This window comes from Chlorocebus sabaeus, chromosome 5, assembly GCF_047675955.1.
Source record: "Chlorocebus sabaeus isolate Y175 chromosome 5, mChlSab1.0.hap1, whole genome shotgun sequence".
NCBI lineage: Eukaryota > Metazoa > Chordata > Mammalia > Primates > Cercopithecidae > Chlorocebus > Chlorocebus sabaeus.
The window spans coordinates 66,121,473-66,136,029 of NC_132908.1; the positions used below are offsets into that span (position 1 = coordinate 66,121,473).

Below are 14,557 nucleotides of genomic sequence, written 5' to 3' on the forward strand. Positions count from 1 at the left end.
CACCACGCCTGGCTGATTTTCCTATTTTTAGTAGAAATGGGGTTTCACCACCCATTGGCCATACTGGTCCTGAACTCCTGACCTCAGGTGACTCACCTGCCTCGGCCTCCCAAAGTGCTGGGTGCTGGGATTACAGGCGTGAGCCACTGCGCCTGGCCTTTTTTTTTTTTTTTTTTTTTTTTGACTGAGTTTTGCTCTTGTCACGCAGGCTGGAGTGCTCCTGCCTCAGCCTCCCGAGTAGCTGGGATTACAGGTGCCCACCACCAGGCCTGGCTAATTTTTGTGTTTTTAGTAGAGATGGGGTTTCACCACGTTGGTCAGGCTGTCCTGAACTCCTGCCTCAGGTGATCCATCCCCTCGGCCTCCCAAAGTGCTGTGATTACAGGTGTGAGACACTGCACCTGGCCCATACCCAGCCTTTATTTCCATTTTGAAGTTTTGAAATATGTTCTTAGAGGGATAGGGTAATGCCCTACAGGCGGTAAAGTTAAGGCTTTTCTGTTTAGTGGTTTCATGTGTGACTTAGTTATTTCCTTGATAGGGAAGTGAATATGTACTAAAGAGGTGAAAGGGGGATGTATAGGTTTCTGGAGAGAAACCAGTGTTCTGTGCCCTGAGTCAGTTGGCTTACTTAGAGACAGGGAGCATTAATGTAACTTAAGCCTGGCTGTGATTGTTTCTGATGGGCTGTAGGTCTCCCTTCTCTCACTTTTATTATTGGTTCACCCAAAGGTTTCCAAAATGCCACCATTCCTTCGCTGTGCCCTTCAGATTTTGTTTTCTGAAGATTCAACAAAGCTCTTTGTGGCATCAAATCAAGGAGCTCTGCATATTGTTCAGCTGTCGGGAGGAAGCTTCAAGCACCTGCATGTTTTCCAGCCTCAGTCAGGTGGGAATCTGGTAACTGGCCATGGAGAGACTTGTCATGTCTGAGATGTAACTTTTTTCCTTTTAAGCCTCCATGTTGGGGGTTCCCTCATGTTCTTCCTACCCTACAGATCCACTCACTCATATGTTTGCAGTTTCAAGTAGGAGGAGATAGCTGGCAGAAGAAGACTCTCGATGAGATCTGCAATGTTCTTCACACCTACTCTTTTCTCACTGGGTTTTTGATTCCTTATTTGGGGCCAGAGAAGTTTCATCATCCTTAGTTTGTTAGCAGAACACGAAGAAAGTTAAAGTCGTATGCAATCCTGATACCCAGAAACAGCTACCATTAGTATTTTGGTATTTTCTAATATGTGTGTGTATTTAAGTATTTTGTGGGCATGTTGCTTTTTTTGGTTGTTTGCTTATAAAAAGGTACAATCATAGATCACTGCCACCTCGACCTCCTGGGCTCAAGTTATCTTCCCATCTCAGCATCCTGAGTAGCTGGGACTACAGACGCCCACCACTATGCCCAGCTAATTTTTTCATTTTTTTTTTGTAGAGATGGGCTCATTATGTTGACAAGGTTGGTCTTGAACTCCTGGGCTCAAGTGATCCTCCCATCCTGCCCTCCCAACTGAGATTATAGGCATGAGCCACTGTGCCTGGCCCAAAAGTATTATTATACATGCAGTTTAATTGCCTGTGGTCATTTAATGTTCCTGAGAATTTTTCTGTTTTTCTTGAGAACGTATTAATGAATGAGTGTGGCTGTGTAGCTAGCTATGGCTGCTAAGGACTTAGACTCAGTTTCCAGCTTAATTAAGCTGGTAGTTGTTTGGATACTTCCCATGGGCCTTTCCCCTCTCCCTTGTCCTGGATTGTAGCTGCTGCTTCACTGTCATTTAAACTCCCATCAACCTGGAAAGTCAACTCTTTTTTTTTTTTTTTTTTTTTTTTTTGAGATAGCCTCACTCTGTTGCCGAGGCTGGAGTGCAGTGGTGTGATTATGGCTCACTGCAACCTCGACCTCACCAGGCTCAGGTAATCCTTCCACCTCAGCCTCCCAAGTACACAGGAGCATGCCACCATACCCAGCTAAGTTTTTGTAGAGACAGGGTTTCACCGTGTTGCCCAGCCTGGTCTTGAACTCCTGGGCTCAAGCAATCCTCCTGCCTTGGCCTCCCAAAGTGCTGGGATTACAGGTGTGAGTCACCATGCCTAGTGAAAGTCACCTCTTTTATCCTCAACTCTCACTGTTGATAAGCTGATCCAGAAGCCTACAGGAGAAGAAACCCACAAGTTAGGGGTTAGATAAATCAAACTGACTATTAACTATATATGTTTTTATTACAAAACTTAGGCTATTTATATCTAGCACTCCTTGAGATTCAGCTCTGCATTATATATATGACTTTATTTTTTCCACTTCTCTCATCTCACTTCCCCTTGTAGTCAAGCTGGTTTCTTCACAGCCCTCAAACCTGCATATTCTAGTCACTTAGCTTGCACTGTTCCCCATCCTTTTTACCTCATCACCACCCATCCTTTGGCAGCTAGGTTATGCTTGTTATAAAGCCGTGTTATCGTTTGGGGGCGTTACATGCAGCACGCATTTTGGCATAGAACATCACTGTCCAATTTTTATCCCACACTAGTTGTCGTGTTGCCAGATTGGTTTAAAGTCTCTAGGTGACAAAGATGGCTCAGACGTGCCCATCCTCCCTTAGTGCTAAATATACAGCAGGCACTCAATAAATTAAAGATATGCTTCAAGTCTATTTAACTTGCTGTTTGTCCGTAACTTATTTTTTATTTTATTTTTTTTTTATTTTTGAGACAGAATTTCAAAAGAGTTTCAAAAGATGGAGTTTTTCGTCACCCAGGCTGGAGTACATTGGCACCATCTTGGCTCACTGCAACCTTTGCCTCCCAGGTTCAAGTGATTCTCCTGCCTCAGACTCCCAAGTCGCTGGGATTACAGGCACCTGCCATCACGCCCAGCTAAATTTTTTCTGTACTCTTAGTGGAGATGGGGGTTTCACCATCTTGGCCAGGCTGGTCTCGAACTCTTGACCTCACCCCCTCAGGTGATCCACCTACCTCCGCCTCCCAAAGTGCTGGGATCACAGGTGTGCGCCACCACACCTGGCCTGTCCATAATTTTGATTTAAAAAAAAATTTGGGGCCAGGCACGGTGACTCACGCCTGTAATCCCAGCACTTTGAGAGTCCGAGGCGGGCAGATCATGAGGTCAAGAGATCGAGACCATGCTGGCCAACATGGTGAAACCCCATCTCTACTAAATATGCAAAAATTAGCTGGGTGTGGTGGTGCACGCCTGTAGTCCCAGCTACTTGGGAGGCTGAGGCAAGAGAATGGCTTGAACCTGGGAGGCAGAGGTTGCAGTGAGCCAAGATTGTGCCACTGCACTCCAGCCTGATGACAGAGTGAGACTCCGTCTCAAAAAAAAAAAAAAAAAAAGGCCGGGCGTGATGGTTCACGCCTGTAATCCCACCGCTTTGGGAGGCCAAGGTAGGTGGATCATCTGAGATCAGCAGTTCAAGACCAGCCCAGCCAACATGGTGAAACCCCGTCTCTACTAAAAATACAAAAATTAGCCAGGCGTGGTGGTGGGCGCCTGTAATCCCAGCTACTTGGGAGGCTGAGGCAGGTGAATCACTTGAATTCCGGAGTTGGAGGTTGGAGTGAGCGGAGATCCACCACTGCATTCCAGCCCGGGTGACAGAGCGAGACTGTGTCTCAAAAACAAAAAAACGTTTGGTAGGAAAGGAATTTGAAACAGTTAAAGTATGTATTTTAGTGGCAGATGCTACTGTGATTCTCTTTTCCTATAGTAAGCAGTGTCTTAGACCTGAGGAAGTAATAACTTCTGTTTTATCTCTCTGGACCTTCTTTACAGGCGGGATGGCTAAATAAGTAGATGAAAAAAGTAGAAACAGGCCGGGCGCGGTGGCTCAAGCCTGTAATCCCAGCACTGTGGGAGGCCGAGACGGGAGGATCACGAGGTCAGGAGATCGAGACCATCCTGGCTAACACGGTGAAACCCCGTCTCTACTAAAAATACAAAAAAGTAGCCAGGCGAGGTGGCGGGCGCCTGTAGTCCCAGCTACTCCGGAGGCTGAGGCAGGAGAATGGCGTAAACCCGGGAGGCGGAGCTTGCAGTGAGCTGAGATCTGGCCACTGCACTCCAGCCTGGGCGACAGAGCAAGACTCCGTCTCAAAAAAAAAAAAAAAAAAGAAAAAAGTAGAAACATTAACATCTAGAACTAATTTGCACAGTGATCAGCAAATTATCCTGGCAGTGATTTAAAACTCTGAGGGTCTCCTTGGTTTTTGCCATCATCTCCAGGGCAGGGCTGGCTGTGGACACTGTGTGAATTCAGAGATGTAACTGTTCTGTCCTCACAGGAACGGTGGAGGCCATGTGTCTTTTGGCAGTCAGTTCAGATGGGAATTGGCTAGCTGCGTCAGGTACCAGTGCTGGAGTCCATGTCTACAATGTAAAACAGCTAAAGGTGAGCATAGGGCTTAATGGCAGCAGTTTGAACCATTTTACAGGAGCCAGTTCACCCTGCAGTTACAAGATTCAAGGCAGATTGGCATGACCTGGAAATGTATTAGACTTTTTTCTTTTTAACCAGTGATTTTTCCAGGTTTGGAATCCTGTTTTTTTTTTTTTTTTTTTTTATTTAATTTTATTTTTTTGAGGTGGAGTCTTGCTCTGTCACCCGGGCTGGAGTGCGGTGGCATGATCTCAGCTCACTGCAAGCTCTGCCTCCTGGGTTCACGCCATCCTTCTGCCTCAGCCTCCTGAGTAGCTGGGACTACAGGTGCCTGCTACCACGCCTGCTACCACGCCTGGCTAATTTTCTTGTATTTTTAGTAGAGATGGGGTTTCACCGTGTTAGCCAGGATGGTCTCCATCTCCTGACCTCGTGATCCACCCGCCTCGGCCTCCCAAAGTGCTGGGATTACAGGCGTGAGCCACTGCGTCTGGCCTCCTGTTTTATTTTTATGGAACCCAGAAGCTATACTGTATAACATTAAAAGCAGCTAATGGAATCAGTGAAATCATTCATACCTGGAAATTTGAAATTAATGATTTGTGGGTGATGTAAACACATCCAGGTTCTTTCTGTATTTTCGGGAGGAAAATTCTGATATACACAGACAAATAGTTGCAGATAAGAGTTCCTTTCATGGCTTGCCTTGTAATCTCAAGATAAACATAATCAAAACTTCGAAAAAGGAATGCTGGGAAAACATTTTTCACTAATCAGTAATGACACCGTCAGTCATAATTGAGTCATTAGTGATCCCTTACATGTCCTCATCTTCATCATAAGAATCAGATTCGAACTATCCAAAACTTGAAATAAGCATTAAAAGTGTATAGAACAACATCAAACTGCAATACTTAATGGGTTTACCTGTTAACTGCATAGTGTAACCTTCGTTGCATTATGGTAGGAGCACGTACTGAGCACTTGTCTTTGAGCCTTGCCTAGTATTTAAAGAGTGTGTGTAGCGTGCACATGCTTTGCAATTGTACATAAAAGCCATGCCTAGGCATTAAATTCTTTTAAACCTGGTGTAGAGCCATAGACTCCCTATTCAATGACATATTTATAAGCAGTTTGTACAGATGGATTTACTCGGAGGGAAAGGCTTTACTCTCAGTTCTTCACAAATGCTGTTAGTTTTGTAAGCAGTTAAATATGCTTTTTATTTTTTTCTTTTTTTTTTTTTTTTTTTTTTTTTTTTTGAGACGGAGTCTCGCTCTGTCGCCCAGGCTGGAGTGCAGTGGCGCAATCTCGGCTCACTGCAAGCTCCGCCTCCCGGGTTCACGCCATTCTCCTGCCTCAGCCTCCCGAGTAGCTGGGACTACAGGCGCCCGCCACTGTGCCCGGCTAATTTTTTTCTATTTTTTAGTAGAGACGGGGTTTCACCGTGGTCTCGATCTCCTGACCTTGTGATCCTCCCGTCTCGGCCTCCCAAAGTGCTGGGATTACAGGCGTGAGCCACCACGCCTGGCCATATGCTTTTTATTTTTTTGAGACAAAGTTTCACTCTGTCAACTAGACTGAGTGCAGTGGCACAGTCACAGCTCACTGCAGCCTTGACCTCTGGGCTCAAGCAATCCTCCCACCTCAGTGTCCTGACTAGCTGGGACTACAGGCAAGCCCCACCACACCTAGCTAATTTTTTTTTTTTTTTTTTTAAGTAGAGATGGCGGTCTTGCTATGTTGCCCAGGCTGGTCTTGAACTAGTGGACTCAAATGTTCCTCCCTCCCTGGCCCTTCCAAAGTGCTATAGCTACAGGTGTGAGCCACTGCGCCCAGCCAGTAGGCATATATGTATGCGTGTGTGTGTGTGTATATATATGTGTGTGTGTGTGTATATAAATATATATATATTTTTTTTTTTTGGAGACAGAGTCTCACTCTGTCACCCAGGCTGGAGTGCAGTGGTACGATCTCACCTCACTGCAAGCTCTACCTCCTGGGTTCATGCCATTCTCCTGCCTCAGCCTCCTGAGTAGCTGGGACTACAGGCGCTCGCTACCACGCCCGGCTAATTTTTTGTATTTTTAGTAGAGACGGGGTTTCACCATGTTAGCCAGGATGGTCTTGATCTCCTGACCTCGTGATCCGCCTGTCTCGGCCTCCCAAAGTGCTAGGATTACAGGCATGAGCCGTCACGCCCGGCCTTTTTTTTTGTTTTGAGACAGAGTCTCACACTGTTGCCCAGGCTGGAGTGTGGTGGCACAGTCTCTGCTCACTGCAACCTCTGCCTCCTGGGTTCAAGCAGTTCTCCTGCCTCATCCTCCTGAGTAGCTGGGATTACAGGCGCGTGCCACCATGCCCGGCTAATTTTTTAGCACCTGGCCAACCAATAGGCTTTCTTAAGAAAATGAGGACTGGTGTAGTGGCTTACGCCTGTAATCCCAGCACTTTGGGAGGCCCAGGTGGGTAGATCATGAGGCCAGGAGTTGGAGACCAACCTGGCCAACATGGTGAAACCCTGTTTCTACTAAAAATATAAAAATTAAGCCGGGTGTGGTGGTTCACATCTGTAATCCCAACACTTTGGGAGACCGAGGTGGGTGGATCACCTTGGTCAGGAGTTCAAGACCAGTCTGGCCAACGTGGTGAAACCCCGTTTCTACTAAAAATACAAAAATTAGCCAGACATGGTGGCGGGCACCTGTAATCCCAGCTACTCGGGAGGCTGAGGCAGGAGAATCCCTTGAAACTGGGAAGTGGAGGTTGCAGTGAGCCAAGATCATGTCATTGCACTCCAGTCTGGGGGAAAGAGTGAAACTCCATCTCAAAAAAAAAAAAAAAAAAGAAAATACAAAAAATTAGCCAGGTGTGGTAGTAGGCTCCTGTAATCCCAGCTACTCGGGAGGCTGAGGCAGGAGAATCACTTTAACCCAGGAGGCGGAGGTTGCAGTGAGCCGAGATCGTGCCACTGCACTCGAGCCGGGGTGACAAGAGTGAAACTCCATCACAAAAAAAAAAAAAGAAAAAGTAAAGAAATGAAAGTTCATTGGTTGGGGAAATGCCTGAAATTTATGGAACTTCCCTAGAACCCTTTTGAGTTCTGAGGAGCACTATTTAAACCCCTGACCTAGACCATTCAGTCTTTGCTGAGGAAAAGTGTCACTTAGAGTTGCCCCTTGTGTTTGTTATTCGTTCCCAGCTTCACTGCACGGTGCCTGCTTACAATTTCCCAGTGACTGCTATGGCCATTGCCCCCAATACCAACAACCTTGTCATCGCTCATTCGGACCAGCAGGTAAGGGAGATTCCAGTGCTTTCTAATGCCTTCCTGCTGGATAGTAACCTGGAAGCTGGGATATTAGGCAGTTGCAGGGAGCTTTTCTTTGAAGGTGTTGGAGGATATAAGGTAGTTTTCTCCTGTGTGAAGTAAGTAAAGCTTCCTTGCCTGTCTGGGCTCATCATAGGCCAGCAATATGCATTGGTTTGATGGGATGCAGTTTAAATGGAGAAGTGCTAAGATTCTAGAGTAAAGAATCACAAGAGGGAGGAGGAGTTTTGAAGTACTCATTTTCCTGATTGTTTTAGAGGAAAGATGACATGGGCTTGGGTGTTAAACTGGATATGGGATGGAATAAGATTTTGAGAGTTGAAAGTGACTAAAAGATTGTATCATTCACCTTTACCCTTGCCTATGAGGAAATCAAGCACTAGTAAGATCAGGTACCTAATCTCAGCCAAAATTAGAACCTAATCTACTTTTTTCTATGCCAATTTATACGGAGATTGTAATTATAAGGAGATCTTTAAAAAAAAAAAAAAAAAAAAACCTGGGCTGTAGAATACATTAGGAAATAATAATTATATTAGGGAGTTATCAATAATTCATCTGTAAAATTGGAGATGATAATATCTACCTCCCTGAGCTGTTGGAAAGATTAAATGTCATCTGGGAAGCACATTTAAGTAGACTGCTAGGCAAATGATGCTTACTGCTTTGATGGTCAGTTTTTACACTCAAACATGCACACACACACACACTGTCCAAAAAGTGAAATCTCTCAGTTTTATAGATTTGAGTCCTTGACCAAAGACTGAAAGAGTAGTGAAGCCACATCTTTGCCTTTGTCACACATAATGATAATGTTCCCCCCGATACCTTTTACTGGCACTTAGTCCCTTAAGTGCTTCTGAAAGTAAAACTGATGGGAAGTCTTTTATATCTGTTAGATTAGCAAAGATCAAAGAGTTGATAATATACAGTGTTGTGAGGGTGTAGGGAAACAGTACTCTCACACATTGTGAACATTATCCTAACCATTTTGGAGGACATTTTGGCAATATCTTAAAATTTTGAAGTCCACATGATCTTTGACTTAGGAATTTCAGTTCTAAGAGTTCATATATATATATATATATATATATATATATATATATATATATGCTTTTAGCTGTGCAAAAAGACATTTATACAGAGACAGTTCATTGCAGCTTTGTTGTAGTAGACAAAGATAGGAAACAAGCTAATGTCCACTAAGCAGAGTGGATAAGTAAATCATGATGCATGCATAAAATGAGTGGAGTATTGTATGTTTCAGAATGGGCATGACTGATGTATATGTGTATTAATGTGGGTCAGTCTCCATGATATAACACTGAGCAAGAAAAGGAAGATACATGACACTCTGTATTATGTGCATAAAATAGCTCTGAAAAGATGGGCCAGGCGCAGTGTCTCATGCCTGTAATCTCAGCACTTTGGGAGCCCAAGGCACGCAGATCACGAGGTCAGGAGATCAAGACCATCCTGGCTAACACGGTGAAACCCTGTCTCTACTAAAAATACAAAAAATTAGCTGGGCGTGGTGGTGGGTGCCTATAGTCCCAGCTACTCGGAAAGCTGAGGCAGGAGAATGGTTTGAACTCGGGAGGCAGAGCTTGCAGTGAGCCGAGATCAAGCTACTACACTCCAACTCCAGCCTGGGCAACAGAGCAAGACACCATCTCCAAAAAAAAAAAAAAAAAAGAAAAAGTGGTGGGAGAGCATAGAATGAATATAATACAGCTGAAGGTTTGTATAGATACTTTCTGGTTAGGAATGAGAATGCCCTTCTGGTCTTTCTGAGTACCAGCCTGCATTTCTCTGTGTCATGTCCTTCCTCAGGTATTTGAGTACAGCATCCCAGACAAACAGTATACAGATTGGAGCCGGACTGTCCAGAAGCAGGGTTTTCACCACCTTTGGCTCCAAAGGGATACTCCTATCACACACATCAGTTTTCATCCCAAGAGACCGATGCACATCCTTCTCCATGATGCCTACATGTTCTGTATCATTGACAAGTCATTGGTGAGTTCTTCACTGCTACCTCCCAAATCTTCCTCTGAATCTTCAAGTTCTAAAAGCAACAAGTACAATAAGATAAGAGGAAGGAGAATCAGAATAAAAGTAGCTAGTAAATCAGAATAAAGGTAGCTAGTACATTTCTTAGAGAAGAGAGGCCTTTGTTTTTCCCTCGTTTGTGTTCCCACAGTTCTTCGGGAGGTTCTCAGGGAAGGGGCTGGCCTTTATGTACTGGCTTTTGCTGATTTGACTATTTCTCTGCTTTGCCAGTGAGCACATAAATCTTACACAGAAAAGTGATAAGGCCAGTATTCAGAAGGTGACCCTCATCAGGAAGAATCAGTAATTTGGGTAACTTGCTTCCAACTTTGAACTCTGGGATATCTGAATAACATGATTTCATTAAAGGAGGTACAGGCTGAGGTTTTGACCTCTGTACCCCTTGGCTGAAGCTACTGAAACGCTGTCTGCAGGCTTGAGGAACTGGTCTTAACATCTCCGAAAAACCTAGCTAGGAAAATTCTTCATGGCTGTGATTTAGATGGGATATGAGCATTTTCTTCAGTTTTAGATTCTGTCCTCTTTGCCATCTGCTGTTTTGATTCACCCTGAATTTATATCTTTTCTGGGTAGGTGCTTTGTTTCCTAGAAGCATTGTGGCCATGCCTGTCCTGCACTTTGGGTTTAGATTACAACCATGACACGGTGTTTTGGTGTGTCTGTGAAGGTGGGGGTGGAAGGAACATGGGGGAAAGCAGCAGATGGCTCTAAAGGAGGTGTGCACAGGGATGTGTCATTGGAATCATCTCGTGGGCCCTGCGACCTCTGGGTGTGGGAAGCAGAGCTGGCTGACAAGTGCCTTCTGCAAGATGAGTGATACAGGAAGGGCCCCTCCCACTCTCTTGCCTCTTGTAATTGAGCCCAGATCATTTTTTCCCAAGCATTGGTTTTAAGTTCATCGCTTCCCTATAGTAGGCATAGCTATTTCCCAAGGAAGTCAGAGACAAAATATCATTTGTTTGGCCAGAGGCCACCTCGAGGTATCAGTGACATCAGCAGGGGCGGTTTGTGTTGACGTTTTGCCTGGGGAGAACTTCAGTCACTTGTCCAGTCTATGATCTGGTTGGGGGAGAGTCTAGAAAGCACAGAGCCTGTGTGGGCTGAGCTCCTGCACTTGCCAGTTTGTTCCTTTCTGACAAAGTGTTACTGATGAGACAGGCCAGAAGCCCCAGAAGGGCCCTTTGATCTTGCTGCATGGAGTAACAAGCTCTGTTAGCCTCATACTCCCAACCCTCTGTGGTGTGGCTGCAAGAGTAGCTTCAGCTCTTTCTCCCTCCCTCTCCTTTTCTTCTTTTTTCCCCCCTAGTTTTTCTGAATAGAAGTACCATGGCTACAGCTGTTTTCCTGAATTAACAAATGTCAGGGAGGTACTGAATATATATGATGGTTAGAAGATGATGTTGGGCTAAAAATGCACTACAGATCTTTGGTCTGTGGAAGCCCAATAGAAGTAACCATTTAAACAATGTATCTTTGTCTTTTTAGCCCCTTCCAAATGACAAAACCTTACTCTACAATCCATTTCCTCCCACGAATGAATCAGATGTCGTCCGGAGGCGCACAGCTCATGCTTTTAAAATTTCTAAGATATATAAGGTAAAACATCTTGTGTTGTTATTCTGGATAGTTGGTTCCTTTGTGATATCAAAATGTAATAAACTCCACAATCGGAAGATAAGAGCACCTTCAGTTTCCATGCAGAGAACCTGGATTGTGGGAAACAAATCACCTTTTTGAAGCTGGCTGTCCCTTGTATATGTTTTATTGTTTTTGCCTTAGTAGGTTAGAGGCAGGCACATCATACTTAACCAAAATGAAATGCGTAAGTAGTGAGAAACGTTGGCGCTGAGGTAGAGTCTTTGTTGGTGTGAAAGCTGGCTTTAAATTTTGCTTGTTGGAGTGTTCCATAGGATAAATGTCAAGCAGGCTGAGCTTGGTAGCTCATACCTGTAATCCCAGCACTTTGGGAGGCCAAGGCAGGTGTATCTCCTCAGCCCAGGAGTTCAAGACCAGCCTGGGCACCAACCTGGGCACTACTCAAATACCTGGGCACCATGGCAAAACCCCATCACTATTAACAAAAAAGAGGCGAAGTCTGTAAATTACTCAAATGTGATTAGCTTCTTGATGCATTTGTAACTTGCCAGTTGTCAGTTGCCTTAGTCTGGGTATGGTGATTCACTCCTATAATCTCAGCACTCTAGGAGGCTGAGGCTGGAGTTCAAGACCAGTCTGGGCAACATAGTGAGAACCTGTCTCTACAAAAAAATATATATATACATATATATATACACACAAAAAGTAGTTGGGTGTGGTGGAACATGCCTGTAGTCCCAGCTGCTCAAGAGGCTGAGATGGGAGGATAGCTTCTGCTCAGGAGTTCAAGGCTGCAGTGAGTATGATTGCACCACTGTACTCCAGCCTGGGTGATGTCGAGATTCTATCTTTAAAAGAATAATAATAATTTAGGCTTTAAAGTCCTTGCCTTGATTCTTGAGATATAAGAAGCATAGATTTTCTATCCAGAGAAATGTAAAAAAATCCTGCTGAGACCTTTTATGAGTAAACTCAGTTAAGTTCCCAGTCTTGAGCCAGGTGCAGCAGTGCACACCTACCTATTGTCCCAGCTACTCAGGAGACTGAGGCAGGATCATTGCCCAGGAGTTCAGGGCTTCAGTGCACGTTGATCATGTCTATGAGTGGCCACTGCTCTCCTGCCTGGGCAACGTAGCAAGACCCCCATCTCTAAAAAAGAAAAAGAAGCTTTTATGCATTCCAACTATTTTGAGTCCCAGGGCAGGACAGATTGTCAAGAGATTTAAATCATTTGAGCCTTGAACTAGGCTAACCTTTTAGTTTAGATGGTGTCTACCTATAGTCAGTTCATTCAGGACTAGCCCTGGATCGTAAGTCCTGATAGAATCATTATCATCCCTCTGCAGCCTCTACTCTTCATGGATCTTTTGGATGAAGGAACACTCGTGGCAGTGGAACGGCCTCTGGATGACATCATTGCTCAGCTTCCACCACCCATTAAAAAGAAGAAATTTGGAACCTAAAACAGGGCACTGTCTGTGTCCTTCCTTGAACTGTCTACCCTGTCGCTTTTCACAAATCATGGTAATAAAACAAGTTATTCTTGAGGACTAGGCATTATAAATGTTTTTTTCCAAGATAATGGACAGTCATTTCTCTTCATTGAATGAAAGTGAATGGAAACTCCAAATGAGGTATTTGTATTTGGGATAATGTGCTGAGTAGCTGCAGACTCATCTAATGTTGATAGGGTCCTGCTTATTCTGTAGGCCGCAATCTCAGAAGAAAAGATACTTGCCTTCTGTTCCCTATTACATGCCTAAGGCTTCAGAGGGCTGATGGCCTTCACTTCCTGCCAGCCCCCAGCCTAAGCAACAGCATGGAATCTGCCCATCCTCGCCCTGGAGGGCAGAGGACCGTAATTACTTACTCAGGATAGCCTGACCACTAATAACCATAATCAGCCTTAGAGTTCAAGGAAGAATTTCAACTCCAGCATTATAAGGGAGTGCTCCATCTAAAAAATAGATGCCTTTGACCTTTGGCAGTCAGCGGTTAATTTTATTTAAAAGGAAAAGAAGCTTGGGTTGTCAGCCCCATTAACTGCCTTTTTACCTGTTATATGCTGGTTTCAAAAGTATGGAAGGACCAGGCGTGGTGGCTCATGCCTGTAATCCCAGCATTTTAGGAGGCCAAGGTGGGAGCATCACTTGAGTCCAGAGACCAACCTGGGCAACATAGAGATAACCTATCTCTAAAGAAATACAATATTTAAAAAAAAAAGATACAGGAGCTAGGCACACATCAGTAGTCCCAAGTACTTGGGAGGATCACTGGAGCTCAGGAGTTTGAGACCATAATGTGCTATGATCACGGGTGAATAGTCACTGCACTCCAGCCTGGGCAACATAGTAAGACCCTGTCTCTTAAAAAAGAAAAAAAAAAGGAAACACTAGGCAGGAATTTTGTTAGGGAGTAAGAGTAGAGGTGGGGACCCGAGAGCCTACCATGTATTTCACATTTTTCATTCTCTTCTACCTGCTCTGACATTGTTACTGCCACGTGTGTTATCAACTGGCCAGTTTTAATGTGATCTTTAAATTACAAAGTGAAGAACTCTAGTTAACTGAACTGAGCAGATAGATTTCTTTCCTGACTGGGGATGTATTCTGTTGCATGCCCGTGGAAACCCAGTATGTGTGCTTTTTGTTTGTTTGTTTTGGGGATGGAGGGCTGAAGTGTGGGTAGAGAAGTGTGTGGGTTCTGGTGACATCATGAATGAAGGGTTGGTGAAAAACATTTTGCTATGATTAGCCCCACCCTCCATTCTGGAAAGGGAAAATAAATGAGGATTTAAGGTAGATGTAGGGGGGGAGAATTAACAGAGAGAGAGAGATTATAAGAGAGATAAACAGAGCCCAATAATTGATCACATAAAGGACAGTCTATTTTAGGTTTGATAAAAAAGAACTGATATGATAAGGTTTATAATAGATGTGTTTGCCTCTGCCCCACTTGTTAGGTTTTACAGTGATAGGAGTAATTTAAACAAATACCTGCTGGGCGCCATGGCTCACACCTGTAATCCCAGCACTGTGGAAGGCTGAGACTGGCAAATCGCTTGAACCGAGGACTTTGAGACCAGCCTGGGCAACATGGTGAAACTCCATCCGTACAAAACATACAAAAATTAGCCAGGTGTGGTGGCAAGCACCTGTAG

The 14,557-nt window shown here is 44.4% G+C and overlaps 1 protein-coding gene across 2 annotated transcripts in view; it reads left to right on the plus strand.

The window, feature by feature from the left end:
* The window catches only part of UTP4 (UTP4 small subunit processome component), a 39,573-nt gene extending 26,629 nt beyond the window's left edge, over positions 1 to 12,944 (plus strand). For both annotated transcript variants that reach the window (XM_007993830.3, XM_007993831.3), the window contains exons 12-17: positions 733 to 889; positions 4,303 to 4,409; positions 7,600 to 7,695; positions 9,562 to 9,747; positions 11,287 to 11,397; positions 12,744 to 12,944. In XM_007993830.3, coding sequence (XP_007992021.2) covers positions 733 to 889; positions 4,303 to 4,409; positions 7,600 to 7,695; positions 9,562 to 9,747; positions 11,287 to 11,397; positions 12,744 to 12,860 — 774 coding nt within the window. In that variant the 3' untranslated portion in view covers positions 12,861 to 12,944. The remainder of the gene's footprint in view (positions 1 to 732; positions 890 to 4,302; positions 4,410 to 7,599; positions 7,696 to 9,561; positions 9,748 to 11,286; positions 11,398 to 12,743) is intronic.
* The last annotated feature ends 1,613 nt before the right edge of the window (positions 12,945 to 14,557 follow it).